Below are 23,626 nucleotides of genomic sequence, written 5' to 3'. Positions count from 1 at the left end.
ACTGTGACAAAGTCTTTTCAGATCCGTGGGATTCTGCTTCTTCTCTCTCTCTCTCTCTCTCTCAACCTCTCCAGGGTCTCATTTTCACGGCGGTTTGATTTGAACCCAAACAAAAAAAACCCTAAAAAAATTAGTAGAAGCCAAAAAAAAAAGAACACACGATAAAAATTTACATGAAATCATCGTTCACCAGAAGAACAAGAAGAAGAAGGAAGAAGAAGAAGAAAAAGAAACTCTCACTCTCTCTTCAGATCTAACAATATCAGATCACTTCACTCTTATAATTTCTAAAGGGCCAGCCTTTTTCCGGTAATTTCCCACTCTCAAGCTTCTCCCGAGAAAATGACTGTCAAATTTTTGTTTTCTCTTAATTTACGGTTCAGGGTTCTTACTTTCCTGTCACTTCTCAAAGTTTTCCTTTTTTTTCATTGTTTTTACAGTTTGATGGTTGATGGTTGTGATCTACGAAGATCTTGTCTGATTCGAGGCAATAGAGTTGTGGGTTTTTATAATTACCATGATTTTCCTTTGAATCTACGAAGTTTCTGATGCAGTAATTTTAGACAAAAATCTAAATCACTTTGATTTTAGTATCATCTTGTTGGATCTGTGATGGCGAAGATCTTGAAGTTAAAGGTGTCGTTTTGGGTATGATTTTAGCCCTCAAAGTTGTCACCTTTATTGTATTTCAGTGGTCTGTAGCGAGGATTTAGTGGATTTAGAAGTTGGGTTATCACAGGACCGAGTTGAATCGTTGAATTAGTGAATTTCGATTATCAAAAATAATAGAAGTATGGAGACTCTTGTTGTGGTGGCGCAGCATAGAAATCAGTATTGTAGCAGGGTGAAGCCACATGGGCCAGCCCGATTTGGGTCATCACCCTCTAGAAATTTCAGAGGGATTAACTGTAGGACTTTTGAATCTGGAGCAGGATTACTTCCAACCCCGTTTAAGTATAGCTCTACTCCTATCCGCAAAAGGGCATCTTCACCTCCTTCATCATCATCATCATCTTCTACATCATCTTCCTTAAAAACACCATCTCCTATTGCTGACGGAACACACTTGAAGACTACCAGGAAAAGCTCTCCTATTCCTATCAAAAACAACAAAACCCCTGGAAATGATAAGTCTTTTAATGAAGAGATCTCTGGGGAATGTTTCCTGTGCTCTGAGCTTTGGGCTGGACCTGCTTATTCCAATTCACCACCGCCTAGCTCTTTGCCAATACCCAAATTCTCGCTTCGTGCAAAGAGGACCGTGTCACTTGATTTGCCTACTTCTGACCCTGTTATTGATGTTTACCCAACTGCCAAGTCTGCACCTGCATCCCCCACCAGGGAGCTGAGCCCTTCTGTAGCAGAACTTTTTCGTAGTGCTGACTCTGCGACTAAGACTTTACGTCGCATTCTCAATCTTGAGAACACTGATGACTGAAAAGTGAAGGAGCATTTCAGCTCCTGTAAATAAGTTTACTGTGCAAATTGGAGTTAGTTTTAGGTTGTATATAGATTGAATAAAATGTTTGGTAGCATGGGTCAGTATGAATTTGTTTAGCTTTCTTCGGGAGGTGGTAGGAGAGAAAGTAATGGCAATTGTAGGTCGACAATCTCCAGATTTTGTGAGAGTTTGGTGCTGGTTATGAAAATTTTTGTTAACAAGATGCACAAGTTATGTGAAGTATGGGCTCTGTAAGCTTGGATGGAAGATGACTCGAGCTGTTAAGAAAGCTGGGAGCTTATCTTAGAATCAAAGATTGCCTGCTCTCTACTTTGTCATGAAATTGCACAGATAACTGCCTCTTTATCTCTTGGACTTAAAGGAAACTATGTACTTGTTAGTTGACAACTTACGATACCAAGTCCTTGGTGGTTGGTCTCAGTTCAGTTGTTGACTTTGAACTAATTTCTTCCTTTTGTATTAGGTACAATGTATATACTGTAGTCTGTAGAATCTCCACTAAATTGCTTCTGCAAATTCCTTAGGTTTCTGTTTTATTTTTTATCTCATTTTTATTTCCTTGGTCTCCAATCAGTGTCTTTAGTTTCTAATAGTCTAACTTTGATTACTTCCTTTGTTTCTTTTTTTAAACCTTGCCTCAAGTAGCCTGCCTACATGATCTTTTTTTCTGTTGCTACACTTTTCCTTTGTCCATCATTGCCTGAATTGGCTGCTTAACAATCAAATATCCCCAAAATACACCTCTTTCTTTTAGTAAGGATTTCCCTCCTCTACACTCTGCAAGGGTGTTGTTCCTTCCTCACCATCTTTTTCTGTTTTTTAAAAGGGAAAAATGGGAAGGGGAAGTAAAGTGGTCACTTCTGCTTCTGAATCTTGTTAGGTTAGTCAGTGTTGCCATGCCCAGTTGCAAGTGTTGTTTGTGTCTTGTTCGTCCTAATGGGTAATGCCACTCTCTCACTGTAGTGTCCGTAGAGCCCATCTTTCTTGGAGATTGTTGACTGTGCCAAGCTACTTACAAGGTATTTTCTTTCCATGAAACTTACTTTAGATTATTATGTTAGTTTACTAGAAAGTCTTTGTTAACTGTTGCTAATAATCTGCTCTATATTTTTCTTCAGGGAGCGACTGGGATAAGTATTTTAGGAGGCTTTATTAAAGATGTTTTCGTGTTTAGATGTAGTCGCTAATGAAGTCTTGTAAGGCACCTGTCTCAGAAATGTTTGTTTGTTATCGGTTTCTTGCTTTTCAACGAGTTCTTGAAGCATTAGCTTTTGTAGTTTTGGACTTTGTTTTCTTTAAAGTGCAATGTTAATGTTCAGAGTTAAGGATGTTCTTTTAGGGGTGTTTTTCACTTGTATTTATGCATTATGCTGCTTAAGTATGTTGGAATACCAATCTATTGTAATGTTAAATTATCATAGTTGGCAAGTACTTTTGTCTTCAATCCTTCCTGGTAACTTGAGGACTTGAAATGCTCGGATTCTTTGTCAAAGTTTAAATGAGGGAGTGGAATATGGGTTTAGGCCCAAGTAAAGAATAAAATATATTAATCTATATATACATCAAGGCGGTGCACCCTAAACCCGACTCCGACCGGACCTCTGATTTTCAAAAAACCAACGCGATCCTAATTCAGTTTCAGGATTTTTTAAATTTAAATATTTTTAACTTTTAATATTGTTTTTAGTCTCTTTATTTAAATTTATAAATAAAATATTTTTATTTTATGAAAAATAAAAAAAATACAAAAATTAATAAATTGATTTCACTTTATTAATAGAAAACGAAGTTGAATTCAAAATATTAAAAGGTTCAAGCAAACATTATGGTTTAAATTGATTTCCATTCTCTCTTTTTAATTTTTTTATAGAATATTTTGACACTCTTAAGTTTTAATAGAAATTTTAGATGAATATATTAATTTTTGAAATAGATATTTTATTTCTAAATGCAAACACCGATAAAGCATATTATGAAATGATTAAAATATTTTTTTTATTAATTTAAAAAATTATTATTATGTTAAAAAAAGGCACTTATCGATGCTTTCCAAGAAGAGGGAGCACCAGATTGATGCTCCCAAAGTGAGGGAAGGGAGCACCAAGTCGGTGCTCCCCTCCCTTTGGGAGCACCAATCTCCCTTGAACTTTTTTTTAATTAATAAAAATTATATAATAATAATTTTTAAAATTAATAAAAAATAAAATTATCATTTCAATATTATCATGTCATCAAAATAATAAAAATGTTAACATTTCATTAACGACTAGACTTATATATGTAACGAAAGATATTTTTTTAAAACGGAGTGTCCATTTCAAAAAATAATGAATTTACTTAAAATTTCGATTAAAACTTAAAAGAGATCAAGGTACTCTATTTTTTTTAATTATTCTTTGGAAGTGTAGTTGTGATATCTATCAGACATTTATACGAGTGATGTTAAGATTTATATAAAGTTTAATTTAATTATTGATAGCAACTTAAATTTAAATATTTTGGAGATTCACATAATGTAAAATTAAAATTGTTAAGAAAATGATATTTGAATTCAAGTCTTCATAGCTGGTATAAAAGCATATTAATGGGTATCTGATCTGGGAAGTGTTGTTCTCTTTATTCTCAAAATTGAAGAATAGGAGATAAGTCCGGCAAAGCTTTAGAAGCTATTCCTGCTGTGCTGAAAGGGTTGATAAATTCTAGTTCCTCGTTCTCTTCTTTATTCGGATATGGGATGCAAAGTGTGAAACGAGCGACTCAATGTCTTCAGTTTTGATGCATTGGCTTGCAAGGTTATGTCTAAATAATCGTTGACAGTGAATCCAAATGTTAAAGCGATTTCTTCTGAACCATTCAATACGGCAGAAGTTACTAGCGAGATATTGGCTTATGATGGGAGGAGTTATTGACTTTAGGATAAGGTAAATGCTACAGTAAGTCTAACCTTACTGTAAGATCAATTAATAAAATTTTTAAAAAATAATAAAAATTTGTATAACAGGTAAACAATATATATAATTCTTTAAATTTATCCATTTTAAGATAACAACGATTGATAATTTTTAAATTTGTTTAGTTTATTTTAAAAGTTATTTAACTTTTAATTTTATTTTATTTTTTACTTTAAACTATAAGAATATTATTTTTTTTAGAGGAAATTGTGAGAGATAATTTTTTTTTTGGTAATTGGGGGAGGGGGGATTCGAATCTTGCTCTTTAAGCAGGGGATAATGTACCAACTAATGAACCAAATGCTCGGGTGCTTGTGAGAGATAATGTTCCTCATAAGCTTAATTCAAAAATATCATTCATTATAATTTTAACTATTTTTAGTCAATTTTTGACATGACTTAACAACAATGCCCTTTAAACAATTTTAGACAAATTAAAATGATTTTAGTTTTCTCTATCTCGCCATCCAGACAAAAATTTCAAAATTAAATCTCGATTTCTCTCTCTAACTAAATATTATCTATCTCATCATCCAGCTCTTTCTCGCAATCCTAAAGAGTAGAGATGACATCAAGCTTTTTCTTATTTTATTTTATTTTTTTGGATGGTCGATCTTCAAATTTTCAAGGTCGATAAACAACGATTTTGCTCTTTTATGGTGATTGCAGTCAGTATGATGAATGTGGTAACTAGATGCTTTCTAGTGAGTACTTGCTTCGAAACGTGTTTTGCAATGGAGATGCTTGTGTTGATGAGTTGGATCGGATTGGTTAAGATGATGGGCTCAGGGAGAAGTGTCGTAACGTGCGGGTCCGGGAACCCGACCGCTAGACGTGAATGTGAAAACTCACTAAAAAATTTAACTAGGAGTCGCCACCAATCTTTTTTTTTACTACTAGGTGCGATTGGCCACCTATTGACTCGATTCTAATCGATGCAAACTTAAATTAATTTTAAGCCCACCGAAAAGAACCTTAAACCGGTCTACAATTTTCTGGATCTAGGTTCGGGAGTACGGTTACACCCGGGGAAGGATTAGCACCCCTCGGACGCCCGTTCCATGAACGGTACCATTTTTAGATTATCCTATTGGGCTTTAATTTTTAATTTCACTAGATTTCCTTAATTATTATTTTTTATTTTATCTCCTATTTAACCTAAAATGGAATGCAAATGGGTGGTGAGATGAAATGCATGGCGTGAGATAAAAATGCCGGACAAATAACCTTTTATCGAGGATATTTTCCGAATCCGCCCATCATACTGGTGGGACTCGGGATATTCTCTCACCTAAGGAATTATCCGAGAAACTCGCCTTCGCAAATTCGACGAATAATTCCCGTCATCGGGGTCATCGTACGTTTTCTTTTTAAAATAATATTTTGTGCATAATGAACCTAATTCGAGCAAAAGCCTTTTATTAAATATGGTTCTCGAGCCCTCCCATCGCACTGGTGGGACCCGAGGACATCTTTTCACCTAAAGAACTTTTCGAGAAATACCCGCCTTCGCAGGATCCCCGAAAGATCCCATCATCGGGGCTTAAGCTCGAAAACCAAAAATATTGATATGCAATGATATGTATGATGCAATATGTATATGTTATGCTAATACAATTATTTATTTTTTTATCATTTATTATTTTTATTTTTATTATATATTTTATTATCCTATTTCCTATTCTTATTTCTTATTATTATTATTATTATTTTTATACTTTACATTTTTTTGTCCTAAGTTCTTTGTTTTTCATTTATAGTTAGACAAATTGTTTATAATTCTATGTTATTTTAATGAATAAAAATTATATATTTTTTATCGTACTATTTTATATATATTTTTATATTTTTATTATTATTATATTTTTCATAAGCGATTTTTATTCAAACCTAATGCCTAAGGTCTTTATTTATTATTTTCACATTTCTTTATGCCACTTAATATTCGATGCTTACTTTTAAATTAGTTGTTTTTTATTATTTTATTATTTTATTTATTTAATGTCATGTATATTGTATTTTCACAAATTAATTATTTATTATATGTTTGAATTATTATTATATATTTATTATTTTTATCAAGTAATTTTTTGGTATAGTCAAACTTTTCATTTATTAAGAATTTCGGAAACTTGAAATCGAGGCCCTCCCATCGTACTGGTGGAGCCTTGATTCGGATTTCGAGCCTAGGGAACATAAGCTCGGGATCGCGACTTCTCGCATCCCAATCGATTATCCCATCATCGACAAATTATTTTATTAATTATATATATATATATATTTTAAAAGGGTTAAATTTCTAATATTGATTCTCATACCTATCTTATTATTTTGATGCTTAATCTAATAATTTTTAATTTCTTAATTTAATCTTTTAGCCTAATATTTGTTTCATTCATTTATATTATTATTTTATTATTGTTGTTTTTGTTATTTACCTATTTTTTTTATATATTTTCTATTTTAATGATTTTGATTTTTTACTTATTATTATTTTTCTTATATTATTTTTTTTAATTTATATTACCATGTTATTATACTATGTCCCCATTATTTTACTAACAAGACTACATTAAGAAAATCATCATAACTACCACAAACAAAAGCCCAAGATTTAAAACTTACCCAAGATTCAAGCCCAACTTAGCCCAGTACGAATCAGTCTGGCAGAAAGCCCGTGATCATGCCTCAAGTATTCAGCCTTCCTGAGCCAAAACGCAGTCGTTTTGAATGTCTTTGAGCTGCCCAATCGTATTCCCCAAAACGACACCGTTTAGCTTTAAACTCTAATTATAAAAGCACTTTTTCTTTCTTTTCTTCCCATTTCTTCCCTTCACTTTCTCTCTCTACCCACAAACTCTCTAACTTCTCTCTACACTCTTCCACCGCTGGATTTCTCTTTCTCCCGCCGGCGAACTCCCCTTGGCCGCCGATCTGTTGGAGGACCCACGCCGATGAACTCTTCCTGCCGGCGCGAACCCCCTTGGCGTCGATCGGGTGCTGCTGCTCTCCTTCCTGTGCCGTGTACGGTGGAGCGACGGTTAAGCTTCCTCGACCGTCGATCTGTTGGAGGACCCCCGCCGACGAACTCTTCCTTAGCACCGCTCTATCCGATTTCCAGATCTCCGCCGGCCAACCCAACAGTCAACGCTTTCCCGAATCGGCAACGTCTCTCCTGCGCCGGTCGGCTGTCTCCTCCTTAGCACCGCTCCATCCGATCTCCAGATCTCCTATCACCGGTGGTCAAGATCTCTCATGCACCGGTCGGTGATTGGTGAACCCAAAAGCCTCAGCTCCCACTAAATCGGATCTCTCTCTCTTTCCTTTTTTCTGCTTTTTGTTTTCACCGGCGGTGGGCCTAAAACCCCAGGCTTCCTCTCATTTCTTCTGCATATGTGTGGTCTTTTTTGTGTTTTCTTTGCTAGAGAACTTAGGGATTCTCTTGTTGTGATTTCTTGGCTGCCAGGATTTTTTGTTGCAGGTTCCTCCTCCTCGATGCTACAGTGCCCCCTCTCCTTTATACCCGATTCCCGGGTTCTGGAGGGGGCACGCCCCATTGCCTTGTCCCTGGGCACCCAGGGGCAAGTTCCACTATCCTGCCAGACGCGAATTCTTCGCGTCTGGCAGGTGAGAGAGGTGCCTGGCAGGGTGCGTCCGCACCCTGCCAGTCGTACCTCTCTCCTTTCTTTTTCATTATTTTTCATTTTTTTTTGTTTATTATATTTTTAATTTTTCCTTGTTTACAATTTAGTGTCTACAAGAATGAGTAGCTAAAGCATGTTTGATGGGTTTTATAGTGGTTCACGATTTTGTTGTGTCTAGGATTGAGATGATTTTAAGCATGTTTGCTAGAGATTTTGTTTCTTTTTATGAGATTTTGAGTTAAAATTATTCAGGGAATATTTTGTAAAGGGAATATATTTTGTTTTTGCATAAAGAGAGTGAGCAAGGCCCTCCCGATAAGGATATATTTTGTCTTATTTTAAAGGGTTATGGAGTTTTGTAACATCTTTTTTAATAAATGCACAATTTCATGACTTAGAAAAAAAAAAGTATGTGCTTTAGTTCTTGGGTTTATTGGTTTATTCATAGAACCCCATAGTTGAGGAGTTGAAATTGATTAGATATATCTGTACATTAGAACACTGTATGACTTTGGTAACTTAAACTTAGCTGTGAGCAAGTAAATCAATTAGTTATTAGAGATTACATTACTGGTTTTTAGGTATTGTATCATTGGTTTTTAAGTATTGCAAGACTAGTTTTTAGACATTATGTGACTTAATCATTGTGTGACTAATTTTTAAGCATTACGTGACTAGTTTTAGGCATTGTGTGATTGATTTTTAGACATTGCGTGATTGATTTTTAAGCATTGCCTAAGTCACACAATGCCTTACTAACCATTCACGCAATGCTTTACTAACAAGTCACGCAATGTCTATCAACTAGTCATGCAATGCCATATTAACTAGTCACGTAATACCTAAAAATTAGTCACGCAATACTTAAAAACTAGTCATACAATACCCAAAGTCAGTCAAACAATACCTAAAATTAGTAACGTAATGCCTAAAAACTAGTCACACAATACCCAAAAGTCGATTACACAATACCTAAAAACTACCAGAACTACTGAATTTCATTTAATAAGATCAACAATTTCAAACGATACACTATATTCCATTTAATAACATAATTAACGAAAATGCCTACTTGACAAAGAATGTTCAAAATGCTCAAAGATTTTTCTTCGTATATCAAAAATCACTCCAAAATGCTTAAAAATGCTCAAAATGTTCAAAGATTTTTCTTTGTGTATTAAAAACTACTCTAAAATGCTCAAAATGTTTAAACGTTTTTCTTTCTGATAAGAAATACTCCAGAGATGAATGATCTGGCTAGGAAAGCTCAAAGAATATGAGTTGGTTTGAGGCACGAACCTAAACATACTTGACCCGTTAATAGATTTTGAGTTGAGGCGTGGAACTAAACAAATGCGTCAGTTTCATTAAGGGTAAATTTGTCCAAATATTAATTATCTTGGCTAAAAACAGTTAAAATTATGGGGAGGCATATTTTCAAAAACGCCTTATGCATTGGACCCATTTATAAAAAGAACTCTTTTTTTAATATTAATTGTATTTAATTAATTTATTTAATAAAAATTATTATTATCACTTGTTACGTTAACTCTCACACATTTATATTAAGATTTTAAATTTGGTTATTCAACTTTTATAAGATTTTACGTTAATTCTTACAACTTTACCTCAATTCGTACAACTTTACATCAAGTCTTTTCAATAGTAACTTTCAACTATAATTATCGTTATCTTTATTATTCTTTGTTTAAAATAAAAATTTGAATATCGTTACATACTTTTAGTATGATAATATAAATATAAATGTTTGTTTTTCATTAAAATTAGATTTTTTTACTTAATTAACTTATCACGTTAATTCTAACATATTTACGTTAAGATTTAAAATTTATTTATTCCACCTTTATAGATTTTTACGTTAATTGTTACAGTTTTACGTCAAGACTTATTTATGTTAATTTTGAACTATAATTATTATTATTATTATTATTCTTTATTTAAAAATTAAAATTTATATATCGTTAAACACTTTTAGCTTGAGAATATAAATTTAAATGTTTATTTTTCACTAAAATTAGATTTTTTTTTTTACTTAATTGACTTGTTACATTAACTCTTACACATTTACGTTTAGATTTAAAATTTAGTTATTCCACATTTATGGGTTGTTACGTCAATTGTTACAGTTTTATGTCAAGACTTATTTATGTCAAATTTGAACTATAATTATTTTTATCCTTATTATTCTTTATTTAAAAATTAAAATTTATATATCGTTAAACACTTTTAGTTTGAGAATATAAATTTAATTATTTGTTTTTCACTAAAATTATATTTTTTTACTTAATTAGCTTGTTACGTTAATTCTCACACATTTACGTTAAGATTTAAAATTTAATTATTTCATTTTTATAAGATTTTATGTCAATTCTTATAACTTCATGTCAAGCCTTTTTAATAGTAACTTTTAACTATGATTACTGTTATCTTTATTATTCTTTATTTAAAAATTAAAATTTTTATATCATTAAACACTTTTATTTCGAGAATATAAATTTAAATGTTTGTTCTTCACTAAAATTAGATTTTTTTTACTTAATTGACTTGTTATGTCAGCTTTCACACATTTACGTTAAGATTTAAAATTTAGTTATTCCGCATTTATAAGTTTTTATGTCAATTGTTACAGTTTTACATTAAGGCTTATCTTTGTTAATTTTAAACTATAATTATTTTTATCCTTATTATTCTTTATTTAAAAATTAAAATTTGTATATTATTAAACACATTTAGCCTGAGAATATAAATTTAAATATTTATTTTTTACTAAAATTATATTTTTTACTTAATTGACTTGTTACGTTAACTCTCACACGTTTATATTAAAATTTACAATTTAATTATTCCACCTTTATAAGTTTTACGTCAAGGCTTATCTATATCAATTTTGACCTATAATTATTTTATCTTTATTATTTTTATTTAAAAATTAAAATTTTTATATCGTTAAATACTTTTATTTTGAAAATATAAATTTCAATATTTGTTTTTCAATAAAATTAGATTTTTTTTACTTAATTGACTTGTTATGTTAACTCTCACATATTTATTTTAAGATTTAAAATTTAATTATTCAACATTTATAAGGTTTTACGTCAATTCTTACAGTTTTACGTCAATGTTTTTCTATGTCCATTTTGAACTATAATTATTTTTATACTTATTATTCTTTATTTAAAAATTAAAATTTGTATATCATTAAACACTTTTAGTCTGAGCATATAAATTTAAATATTTATTTTTCACTAAAATTATATTTTTTTACTTAATTGATTTGTTAAGTTAATTCTCACACGTTTATGTTAAAATTTAAAATTTAGTTATTCTACCTTTATAAGTTTTTACGTTAATTCTTACAATTTTACGTCAAGGTTTTTTTATATTAATTTTGAACTATAATTATTTTTATCCTTATTATTCTTTATTTAAAAATAAAAATCTAAATATCATTACATACTTTTAGCTTGATAATATAAATATAAATATTTATTTTTTATTAAAATTAAAATTTTTTACTTAATTAACTTATTACATTAACTTTTAAATATTTAGGTTAAAATTTAAAATTTAGTTATTTCACTTTTATAAGTTTTTACATCAATTCTTATAATTTTACGTCAAGGTTTATCTATGTCAATTTTGAATTATAATTTTTTTCATTATTATTCTTTATTTAAAAATTAAAATTTATATATTGTTAACCACTTTTATTTCGAAAATATAAATTTAAATATTTTTTTTCACTAAAATTAAATTTTTTTACTTAATTGACTTATTATGTTAACTCTCACACATTTACGTTAGGATTTAAAATTTAGTTATTTCATCTTTATAAGCTTTTACCAGTTTTATCTTAAACTTAAAAATTAAAATTTGTATATCGTTAAATACTTTTAGTCTGAAAATATAAATTTAAATATTTATATTTCATTAAAATTAGATTTTTTTTACTTAATTGACATGTTACTTTAATTTTCACATATTTACGTTAACATTTAAAATTTGGTTATTCCACTTTTATAAGTTTTTACATCAATTCTTACAGTTTAACGTCAAGGCTTTTCTATGTCAATTTTGAACTATAATTATTTTTATCCTTATTATTCTTTATTTAAAAATTAAAATTTGTATATTGTTAAACACTTTTAATCCGAGAATATAAATTTAAATGTTTGTTTTTCATTAAAATTAGATTTTTTTGCTTAATTGACTTGTTACGTTAACTCTCACACATTTACGTTAAGATTTAAAATTTAGTTATTCTACCTTTATAAGTTTTTACGTCAATTGTTACAATTTTACATCAAAACTTATTTATGTCAATTTTGAATTATAATTATTTTATTATTATTATTTTTATTTAAAAATTAAAATTTGTATATCGTTAAACATTTTTAGTCTGAAAATATAAATTTAAATATTTATTTTTCATTAAAATTAGATGACTTGTTACGTTACCTCTTACACATTTACGTTAAAATTTTAAATTTAGTTATTTTACTTTTACGAGTTTTTATGTTAATTTTTATTACTTTATATTAAGGATTTTTAATCATAACTTTCAAAAACTTTATGTCTAAGTTTTTTAGTGACAACTTCAAATTACATGTGTTTTTATTTTTATTATTATACATTTTTAATTTTGACTTTTGATTTATTATAGTGATAATCCTATTTATAATATGAAATTTCAGCCATTGAATAAAAGCAATGCAAATAAATGATTTCTATTAATAAAGTATAAAAAGAGTCTATCAAAGAAAGAATTTTTAGTTTACCGGTTGAATTTGTTTATCAATTTTTTTATGAGTTTTAAATCAATAGCTGTAATTTAATTTCATAGATCAGATGATCTTTATTATTAATAATCTTACAGTAAAGTAAAAAATGGTGACCTTACTGTAGAATTTGCCGAAGGATGATGTTAATGTGCTTCCAAATCCTGTTTCTTAAGCTCAAAAACGGTGTGTCTGAATACAAGAACACGTTCCCATGGCTTCCTGATTTTAAATTTACAAACAGGGGCTCTAAAAATCATTGTCCATATTGCTGTCATCTCATCTCTTCTGGTGTCAACTAGCCAGTTACCCGGGAATGATAATGGGGTTTGCTGCTTGCTCCCCCAGTCCCCACCAAGGTTTTTTATTTTATTTTATCTGGCCAATCACAGATTTTGGTTCAATTTCAGTATACTTGCAAATAACATGAAAAAGGAAAAGAGTGAAGGGATCATCAGTTGATATAAAGGTCGAAGTCCATACGTGTCAATCTACTAATTGTGATGCATAATATGTGACAAGGCATGTGCAGATTGATAAACACTAATGCTCGTATAACGAATCGGGCCATCTTCAATCACTTTGAGAATTAGTGCTTAGCTTGTCATTGCTTCGCCTGGCTGACTGGACTGCAAAATTGATTTTCCGGACTTTGACCCTTTCTCTTACACCTCGGATAGTTTCAATTTTGATAGTTCAAACCCAGATGTGGAGGCATATTACCATGACTGTTATGTTACTTTTTTTTTTTCTATAATAAAGTGAGAATTTATATTATTTTAATTTTTTTATAAAAAATAGATTAAATTTATTTGATTTTGATAAAATAATAATACTATAGTTATGATTTAATAAAGTGTATTAGATTTCGCACTCAAGCATTTAGTTTATTGATTAGTGTATGATTTCTTTGTAAAAAAGAGCAACATTCGAATTTTCCTTCTCTAAATATATGTATAAGTGTATTAGAGTTCAATATTAAATGTGAGTTTAAGTGTAAGCTTATATAAAAAAATCTTAAGTCTTATAATGGATTGGATTAATTAAGGAATCATTATGTAAAAGAAATGGTAGGTCTCTTCTTTTGTCTATACAAAAATATTAAGATTCTCGTTTATTAGAGAATTAATAGATCAAGGAATAAGAAAATATTAATACACTTAGAGCCTGTTTGGTCTAGCTTTTTTCTAACTTAAAAGCTATTATGAAACTCTTATGAAAAATAATGTAAAAGGTATTTCTTTTTTTTGAGAGGGTAATATTGTAATTATTTTTAATAAATGAGGATATTTTTTAAATAAAAATAAAAATTCTCTTATATTTTTAAAAGAAGAGAAGAAAAAGCTCTTCCTTGAAACTTTTTTTTAAGCTCTTTTTTTTAAAATTTTATTTTTTAAAAAAAAATTACTTTTTTTTAAGAGCTTATCAAAAAATTATATTTGGCTTAACTTTTGCTTTTAAGAAGTAAATAAGCTGAAAAAAAGTTAAGCCAAACATGCACTTAATCTCAACAATTAATATGATCAATATTGATTTCATTATCAAATCATATACTAAAATCATACACAATTAATAAGAAGAAATGGTACATTCAATTCCTGCATGCATTATAAATCTACAAACTATCAAATAACTAAAATCTAGCTGGTTCTTTTCTTTATAGCAACTTATTCTTTTATGGATGAATGAATAAATTCAATTATTCAAGAAAGAATACAAGTGATAAAAGACGAGAGAAATATCTCGGTGGAATTTGTGAAGTGGGGATAGAACTAGGTTGGCAGAGTCTGATGACAAAAATTAAGCAAGCTGTTTGGCAATTTTCTGGGATAAACAAATCATATATAGATTGCAGAAAAGCGAGCTTCTGTCAATTTTACTTCTCTGATGCCTTTTTTTTTTTTTTTTCTTTCTTGATAATTATGTTAGAGTTTCTCAAAGCAATGCATTGTCACCATCAAGTTGCATTTCCAGCCATTTGATTATCGTAACATCATTTTTGTAAATGATTCACATGCTTTGTTCACCTTTTTCAGAAAACCTAAGCATTCCTTCATAATTTGGTTTTGATTAAGAGCAGGTTGATAGGTCGTTGAGAGATGGATGGAATTTACTATTTTATGTTATAGTTGCTTTTTGATCCAGCTCCTCTAGAACTTCTCTAATCATGGTTATGGTAGTACTTAACCCTGTTAAAAGGTAGAAATTCACACAACAATCACTGGATTTTACCAAATTTGCTACTGCTTTGAACGAGTCTTATCTAGGCTCATTCATATAGGAACTGAAGGTTGCTTTCTCTTCATTCGCCTAATACAAATTATCATTGCTATCACTGTTCTCACCATTATTATTATCATCATTATTATATTTCCTTTCTTTGAGAAAGGTTGGGATAAGAGGGACCTGGCAATGATGTGGGTAGATAATTCACGTTGAAAAGCTTCTTTGTTACATTTTGAATATTTGGACTTATCTGTGCACAAGGGATCAAAGTTCCCAACTACTACTAATAGTTAATTGGTCCACTCCTGTAAGCATTGATCTAGAACGAGAGTCGAGTTTGGATCTATCTCATTGAAAATGTCAGTTTCATATATCAAACGTCCATAATATAATATTTCCTTAAGATGTTTCTTTCTCAACCCATACAGACAACGATGGGTATGATCACCAGAAAAGTGATAAGAAACAGAATGGTATGAGAATCTTCATCAGCGAAATAATTGGTTCCCCTGTTTAAATTATTTATGTATGATGATTGATGTAATTTTTCTTAAAAAAAATAACACAAAAAGATAAGGCAAGTTTTCAATCATGGATCAACACAAAGGGAAAAAAGCCCATTGGCAATCATTTAAACAAAATTAATTTAAGCCCACATTATCTCATCCTCTCTTATCTCTATCTGCAGGGGAGAGGGTTAAATAAAAAAAAAAAAAAAAAAAAAAAAAAACTAAACACTACAAAGAAAAAGAAGTAAAATTAACTAGCAATGTTTGGCTTATAGAATCAATCATTCGCAACAGAAAACAATTTCTCCAAGCAGTAATGGAAATCTTAATTCTCCTCTCCATCCAGGAGCATTTCTTGATAGCGGCACTCCTGACTGCAAAAGGCTTTCTCACCTCTGCATTGCAGTGTAAACAATCATCAGATTAAGCTTTTAAACCTAAAACAATCCAGTTTTATCAGATAGAAAAAAGGAAAAAAAGGAAACGAACCTGTACATGTATATGTCAATTTTCTGTTCAAGATTCTTCTTGCATGTGTGACAAAAGCTCAGGAAACTCTCTGGTGCCGACTTGGGCTTATCCGGTAGAGTGCAATAGCTCTCTACAACGCAATTATCAAATATATGGGTGGTTTTGGGATTAGGCCCGTGAGATATCACGCATGTATAGTCCTCAGACAGCTCCATTTCCCTAACAGGAAGACATCCAGTGAACACCCGAGGAGAATCCTTTACATGGATATCAGAATCGGGAGAACCAAATGGTGATGATAAATGTGAATTCCTGTTCTTGATTCCAAAATAAGTTGGAGATATTGGAGAAGTAGTTGGAGAACGTAAAGACGATGGCAGTGGAGGAATCTGAACTCTGAGCTTGGCTCCAAACAAAACCATTTTGTTACTTGTCTCGCTAGAACTCTTATCCTCAATTGGCGTATCGTTGAGTGTATCGACTATAGCAAGACCAATTCCTTTTGAGTCTAATTTTTCAGGTAAGTGCTGCTGTTTGTTATTAGGTGAGAAAACTCTTGGGGATTTTGGCTGGTTGATATCAAAACCAAAGGGACTACCGAAAGGAAATAATGGTTTGTTATCAAGGATTGAAGTAGGACTCTTGACAGCTTCAGTATCGGGGAGACCCTTTGTGGTGAAAGCTTTAAATCTTGGAGAACCAAAGAAAGATGGGATTGGTCTAGTGTAATTCTGGGCAGGGGTTGATTGAGAGCTGTGATCAGCCATTAGAGCTTGCTTGCTGGTCACTGCTCTGGACCTATTCCTCAGCATAACTACCTCTTATCAGAAGTATATCAGCCCCCAGAAATTATAATATTAAACAACTACCATAAAAGAAAAATAAAAAAAGGAATCAGATTAATTAGGCACAAAGAACATGAAATTGAAAGGGAAGAGATGGAAAGTCAGAAAAGAAATGAACTCACTTGGAAATGATTAATGTCACACCGCCTTGAATTGCTGCTTGCGCTAGTCGCAGAAACCACTTTTAGCTGTTCAAAAGTAGGTAACAGAGAATAGAAAAAGGAAAACAAGTTCTCTGTTTTTCTGCTGAAACTCTACCTGGAAATCCCTCTCAAGCCCTTACACACAAATCCAAGCAAGAATTTTTATTTCTTAAAAAGAAACGCACACTCTGGGAAATTGAAATGCTTCCTAAATCTCTGTAGCCTCCATGACAGAACAGTATAAAAGAAACAAAAAAACAAAAAAATTGGGTTTCCCTATTTCTCCGTCTTTTGTCCTAGTTTCTTCAATTAGCTGCTTCAACAAGGACAAGAATCGATACCCATCATAATAACCCGCATGCAAAGCACATGATCCAGAGCAGGCACAAACAACTGCTCTGCCATTCTTTTTACTGCAAAAAAATTGTATCTATGTATACTCGTGGGTGTTTCAGGAAAATATGGTAACAGATGTTTGCTACTCCCTATGAAAAGAGAACCATCATCACCATCCAGTAAAAGAAATATTGAAAGATAAGCTTCAATCTTTTTCTCTCTCTGATGTCTGAACTTTTACTTTCTGTTAGTGGGCTCTCATTCTTGACATCGATTTCACTCTGCCAACCTCTTCTTTATTCAGTTTATTCAGCCCTGCAAAATCGCCAGGAATTGGCAAAACTTTGCAAGAGAGAGAGGGAGAGAAAAGGTCAAGAGGCAAAAGAAGAAAAAAAAGCTTTAGCTTAAAATGGTGGAGCTTTGTTTTTGGGTGTGCCTTTTAAAGAGAGGGAGAGGGAGAGAGAGAAGCGTATGCATGAGAATTAGTGGTTTTTGCGGTAAAAGCCTGAAAACGACCAGCGACAATTTCCTTTTTTTCTTTTTTTTTTCTTTTCAATTCCCTTTTTTCTATTCTATAAAAAACTGAAGTGAGTTTTGTCCTTTAGTGGACAGAGTTTCAGAGTCCAGATTTTAATGGTATTTTGTCCTGACTTTCTTGCTCTGTTGTCAATCTTTCACCGAACTCTGCAGGGTTTCTGAATTCGGAAATAAACGCACGCACTCGAAGGAAATGATTATGATGTCACAGCTGAGCGGTAAATAGCTTTTCCTTCTCAGTTTTTCTGTTTTTTTCTTTTAAAAATTTACAACACTCGCTTTACCAGCCCAAAACTGATTACTCTTTTTATCTTCAATCAAATTCATTACCTACAGTTGTCATGTCAAATACAAGCCGACGTCTTTTTTACCAATGAGGCGAAGTCAACAACGCCTGATATTTGCGATGGTTTAGTCCAATTCCACCTGCTGATGAAAAGGATGAGAAGCCTTTCTCAATAATAGCGATGATGTAACCAGAGAGTGATATTGGGCCTTTTTAATTTTTATTCAATTACTGCAAAATGGCGGGGGATTAATATCTTGTAATTGTAAATGTCATTTGACTGTTAAAAAACTAAGAACTCTCATTTATAACACAAATGAGCTAGCAGAGTTTAGCAATAAAATAGAGTTCCGTATGGTTTTATTGCATTGAGATATTGCTTTTATATACCAAAAACAAACAGTTTTAACACTTAAAATGTACAAATTAAACGGAAGGTTGGCCTTGGGGATAGAGGCTATATGGTTAAGGTAGAATAAGAGCATTCCAATTTTGTGTTTTGCATGTCATCGTAATTTCCCTTTAACCTTTTCCTTCTGATCTACTCTAATCTCGCCCTGTGTTCCTAAGAATGAAGTTGAGAGAATAATCACTCGCGCTCTTCCTCGTCTTTGTCTAAACTCTCAGGCCAATTAACACAGGCTACTGTTGCTGCGGAGGACAGAAATGGGACCTGAAAACTGCATGCACTATGTTTAAACGTGTAATTGAAAAGGTATTTGAAGTGCATGTGTCTTTGTCCTCAAAGCATTCATTGATGGGTCCAAAGTAAGGGTGGGAGACCAAGGGTAACTTTATTCTTGCATATAATCTTCATAATAATAATAATAATAATAAATGATGCTTTTATTTAACTCTCTTTCCAAACAAGCTTAGGCTTGGATAAGGATGAAAGGCTTCAATACAGCGCTTAAATGCAATTGATTACTAGCCAGTGTTGTTTAACAAACAAAATTCTGTATTTGAATACCTGAAGACATAGGCTTTCAAGACCTGGAATGAGACAAGGATAGGATGGTCCTTCAATCAAACGCCAATAATTAGCGAGGGAAGGTGATTACCATTTAAAGCTATTAAATTTTCCAGACAAGTAAGTCATGGAAACAAAACAAATGTTATACTACCAGTAAGCAAAGTACATAAACATACATGTCTCCTTGGAATTCATTTCTCCTGCAAACAGGATTGCTATCATCGTTTTTCTTATTCCCAGTCACTTCATTCCTGTAGGATAAGAAACTTGTTAGGCTGGGAAACATTCTTAAATGCGCTGCTAATTACTTAAATGCGCTGCTAATTACTTCAAAAGCCTCCATCTTCATGTTCAACTTCCACATATAAAGAGTAATTCAACAATTACAAGAAATCATAATTATATCTAGAAGATTTGATTTAACAACTCAAAGAAGATAATAACCACTTTATTTCTTGAGCATGACAAATGTCAATTTCCCAGAGCAAAATCAAAACAAATTTATTTACAAACAAAAACAAATATAAGTCATATAACTCTAGGGTAATCAATTTTTATGTGTGCGTGTCTTATTTGTCATTTTAAATTACACATAAGAAGTAAACAGGTAATTTTTATTTATTCCACAAATTCTATTTCGTCCATTTCTAAATTTGAATACGTAATGTTTTAAGTTGGAATTTTAAACTCTATCTGTCGAAATGCTCTCTTGAACACCAACGTTATCGAATTTCATTAAATAAAACTTACATTCAATTTACAATGTAGTAAAATCAATGCATTAATAAATATGACATTATATATATATATATATATATATATATATTATTTATTATTTATATCAAAGGGCGGTAATACAGTCTTTTGACTGTACGGGGCACTCGAAACAAACAACTTGACAGATGGTGACCAATGGCAAACCTTATGACCCCCTTGACACGAAAAACAAATCCAAAGCAAAAGCATGACGTGCACAAGGAAAAAACCAAACACTTAGGCCCACAATTTCATCAATCATCATCCAAGAAAAATAACTTAGGTCCACCAATTATGTGTGCGTATTTCTGATGGGGGGTGGGGTCCATTAGTGGAGGTGCTGGGCCCTTTGAAAGGAACGGTAGGAAGATGAGGATAATAACACTCAGCAGGGTCTTTTGCAGTTTTCTGCGGAGAGACGCAAACTCACTGCCGTTTTTATATTTTTTGTCACGTCAATTTAATAGACAGTGGGACCACAGTTGGGCCCCACTTAAAGGCTGACCCAACCTTGGGCCCATTTTCTATGGGCAGATGGGTAATGCTTGGCCGAAGTCTCTGTTTTCTGAATTACAAAGAAAGCAGTAGTACTAAATAATTAAATAAATAAAACAAAAAGAAGAGGACAGAAAGAAAACAAATACACAAATTGTTTTCTTGTTTGTTTCTTTCTAGTGTTGTACTTACCGACTTAAAGACTCGATATACTCTAGGCTACAATGCATAAATATTATTTGAAGTCATGTAATCTCACCGTTCAGATGTTGTGTTTTATTTATGGAGATGAAAGTCTTGGTAGGGGATTAATTATAAGATTATACAGAGGAACTTTTTATTTATTCAAGTAATAACCTTTTTAATGTTTTTAAAGATAAAATTTGACAATAATTCAATTGGAAAATCTGAATTCCCCAAAAGATATTTGTGGGGCTTAGCACAGAATTACTCTTTATATTAAAAGCTTGACAATAAAAACAACATCTCTATTTGATTTTGGGGCCTTTATGTTTAGTAAATGATTAAGTTTACCATGATTACCTTGAGAAGGGTCATTAAATGAGAGGACTTTTGATAAGATAGAAAGGAAAAAAAAATAGTTAACAAAAGTTGTTATATAGCACACAATGAATCATTATAAAGTGTTAGGTGTCATGCACTCACTTATGTAATTACTTATTAAAATTCAGCAGTGGTTAAGTTAATATTCGAAAGAAAAATAAAGGCACTTCTTCTATACAAGTTGCTTACATTTTTACAATGAACCATATGCATACATGCGGATGAAGTTTGTTTGACCCCAGATCGGGTATCTTGGTTTAGGAAGTACAATGTTGGAGGTTTTTTGTTTGTCTTCTTTGGTAGAGTTTGAGAAAGAAATGCTCACCTTTCTTGAGTGGTTTGTACTTTGAACCAAAACTCAATCTTAAGGAATTTTTACTTTTACTATTATTATTATCATGACTTCAACTATTTTTACTTTTGATTGACCAAAAAGTTTGAGAAAGTCAAAACACTGTTATTTAGGCAGACAAAAGTAAAGATTACCTACATTCCTTGGCACTATCCCAAAATTCTGTAAGCCCACTCAACCAACATATATATATTTTGATGGTTAAAGAGGATTGCTACAGGGGGTACCCTTTATTCCTGCAGGAACTTTAATAGAGATGGAGCATCTGTCCTGCTAATCTAAACATCTTACCAAAAAAAAAATAAATAAATAAAAGAAGGCTTCCCATGTCCCTTTAGAGCATCATTTGAGTGTGCTAATTGTCACAAAGATGCCTGGTTTAGCCACCTAGCCATAATTCATCTCTTCATCTCTCCTTCAGTCAATTGTATTTTAACCTTAGGTTTTTCAGATTCCAAATTCTCTTCAATTTTAATAACTTTTCAAATATATATGTATTATATTATTTAAGATTCAACGATTCCAAAAAAATTTGGAAACTAGGATAATGATAAAATAAGAAGGAAGGATTATCCTTGGCATTTTTCCTTTTGATGATTAGAGAGTTACAGAAGCATGGTGCTTTTCCTTGAAGAAACTCAAAAGTCTCTCTCAGTGTGTGGTTGGTGACACCATGAAACCTAATTTTCTTCGATGCATATCACTAGCCTTATCTACTCCATGAATTTCTGTCACAGGCACGTCCCTTTCGATCAAACCCCAATTATCCAAAGACCTAGATGGCATGATTCTACTTGTCGGCCGTGCCACGTGGCGATACGCGCAATAGGAAGGAGAGTAAAAAGGACCACTCCTCTTCACGGAAGTTGTCGTTCGTCAGATGCTTGCCCGTCTCAGCTAAAGTGGTAGAGCCTTTTCTCTCTCTCCCCAAATAAGTTTTAGTGTATGCAACAATGAGTTTTTATTTCGGAAGATTGGGAGATATAATTTGTTTGTTGGCTGATCAGGCTTTTGATTGTTCACTCATACGAGAAGACTGAAGAGAGATGGTGACGGTGGTGTAGGCGCAAGGGGCCCTTCAATCCAGTGGATTGTTCTTAATTTGTGTAGCCAAAGACAAATTTAAAAAATCTTTTTGTTTAAGTGTCTGTGGTGATTGGTTGCCTTCCCGAAAATGAAGTGCCAAGTTGAAGGTTTTAGCTTCGGCCTTAGCCTTAGCCTTAGCCTTAGGGCCCAGACCCCAGAGTTGGTTGTGAACTTGTGGTATAATGTTGCATTGCGACAAATTGTCTTTTTGACAAATGAAGGAAAACAAGAACAGTTATACCAGCAAAACGTCGTATCGATTGATGTTATATGGGGTTCAAAGACATGTAACTAGACTTTAGCATGATCTAAAATGGACCCAAAATGAAATGGTGAACGTGATAATGACGTTTATCCCAGCTAGTATCTACCCTAATAATAAATAGTTATGGCAAAGCTATTTCTGAAGCTAATTCCTACAGTAATTAAAATTTTGAAACTTTTGAACCAACTCCTGTCAGCTCAAATTTACCTCATTTTTTTCCTTTTTCTTTTCAAATAGAAACAGAGAAGGAAAAAAAATCTACTCTCTCTCTCCAAAAGTTTAATTCTTAGTATTAAAATTTTTCCTTGAGTGTCAAATTGAAGAAATCATCAAGATCTTCAGTAGGCAATTCCCACACGGTTTTGTCTGTTTCATTGAGGCAAATAAGCCACCATATTGTCTAATCAATAATAAACCCACCAGCATAAAGCTAAGCTGGACAGACCCTCATCCCTAGGCCCCCTAAACTAATTATTTCCTGGCAAGTACCTACTCTCCCCATCTATGACAAAAACCATATGATCAATTGATGACTTTCCTATTGCCCAAACTTGTTGTCTTATCAGTTTTTTGTGCTACTGACGCCGCTGTTTTGTTTGCTGTATGCAAGAGCTTGCTCTTTCCAGGTCAATACCTAAACAGTGGGCTAAAAAGCAATAGCTCAAAGACGTATTCAAATTTCTACGTATCTCTGTCTCTTGCCTAAGCTTGACCCAATTGCAAGCCTTGGCTCATCGGTCCAAACCCACACCCAACTGAACTCTTTCGGATTGACAAGATACAGCTTTTTGTTTGTGGTAATGGACAGTTTACCTCTAAAAGATGATTAATTTAACATCTCTTATTTTAAATATGTGGTCAAATAGTCTTCAAAAGCATCCATTATTACACTCCATCATTAATCATGCACACCAGCTTCGCTGATA

General features: G+C 32.1%; 2 protein-coding genes across 2 annotated transcripts; one reads left to right on the top strand and one right to left on the bottom strand.

Moving 5' to 3' along the window:
- LOC18613318 (flocculation FLO11-like protein) lies at window positions 1-2,890 on the top strand. The gene is made up of 3 exons (XM_018114060.2): window positions 1-309; window positions 441-2,481; window positions 2,581-2,890. Exon 2 carries the CDS (start codon window positions 794-796, stop codon window positions 1,436-1,438), a length of 645 nt encoding a protein of 214 aa, XP_017969549.2. The 5' UTR covers window positions 1-309; window positions 441-793; the 3' UTR covers window positions 1,439-2,481; window positions 2,581-2,890.
- Window positions 2,891-15,686: 12,796 nt separating this feature from the next.
- Window positions 15,687-17,825, bottom strand: LOC18613315 (FCS-Like Zinc finger 8-like). Its single transcript, XM_007050494.3, has 3 exons — window positions 17,030-17,825; window positions 16,081-16,927; window positions 15,687-15,986 (listed from the first exon to the last, which is right to left on the bottom strand). Exons 2-3 carry the CDS (start codon window positions 16,872-16,874, stop codon window positions 15,917-15,919), a joined length of 864 nt encoding a protein of 287 aa, XP_007050556.3. The 5' UTR covers window positions 16,875-16,927; window positions 17,030-17,825; the 3' UTR covers window positions 15,687-15,916.
- Window positions 17,826-23,626: the final 5,801 nt, after the last annotated feature.

The sequence above is a fragment of the Theobroma cacao genome, chromosome 1 (assembly GCF_053813885.1).
Source record: "Theobroma cacao isolate CCN51 chromosome 1, ASM5381388v1, whole genome shotgun sequence".
NCBI lineage: Eukaryota > Viridiplantae > Streptophyta > Magnoliopsida > Malvales > Malvaceae > Theobroma > Theobroma cacao.
This window is presented reverse-complemented; position numbering and strand designations above follow the sequence as displayed.

Excerpts from the sequence above, each read along its gene's own strand:
- LOC18613315 (XM_007050494.3), bottom strand. The coding sequence starts at position 16,874 with ATGCTGAGGAATAGGTCCAGAGCAGTGACCAGCAAGCAAGCTCTAATG. Across the intron at positions 15,987-16,080 it reads ATTGACATATACATGTACAG|AGGTGAGAAAGCCTTTTGCA; the intron begins GTTCGTTTCCTT and ends ACTGCAATGCAG.
- LOC18613318 (XM_018114060.2), top strand. The coding sequence starts at position 794 with ATGGAGACTCTTGTTGTGGTGGCGCAGCATAGAAATCAGTATTGTAGC.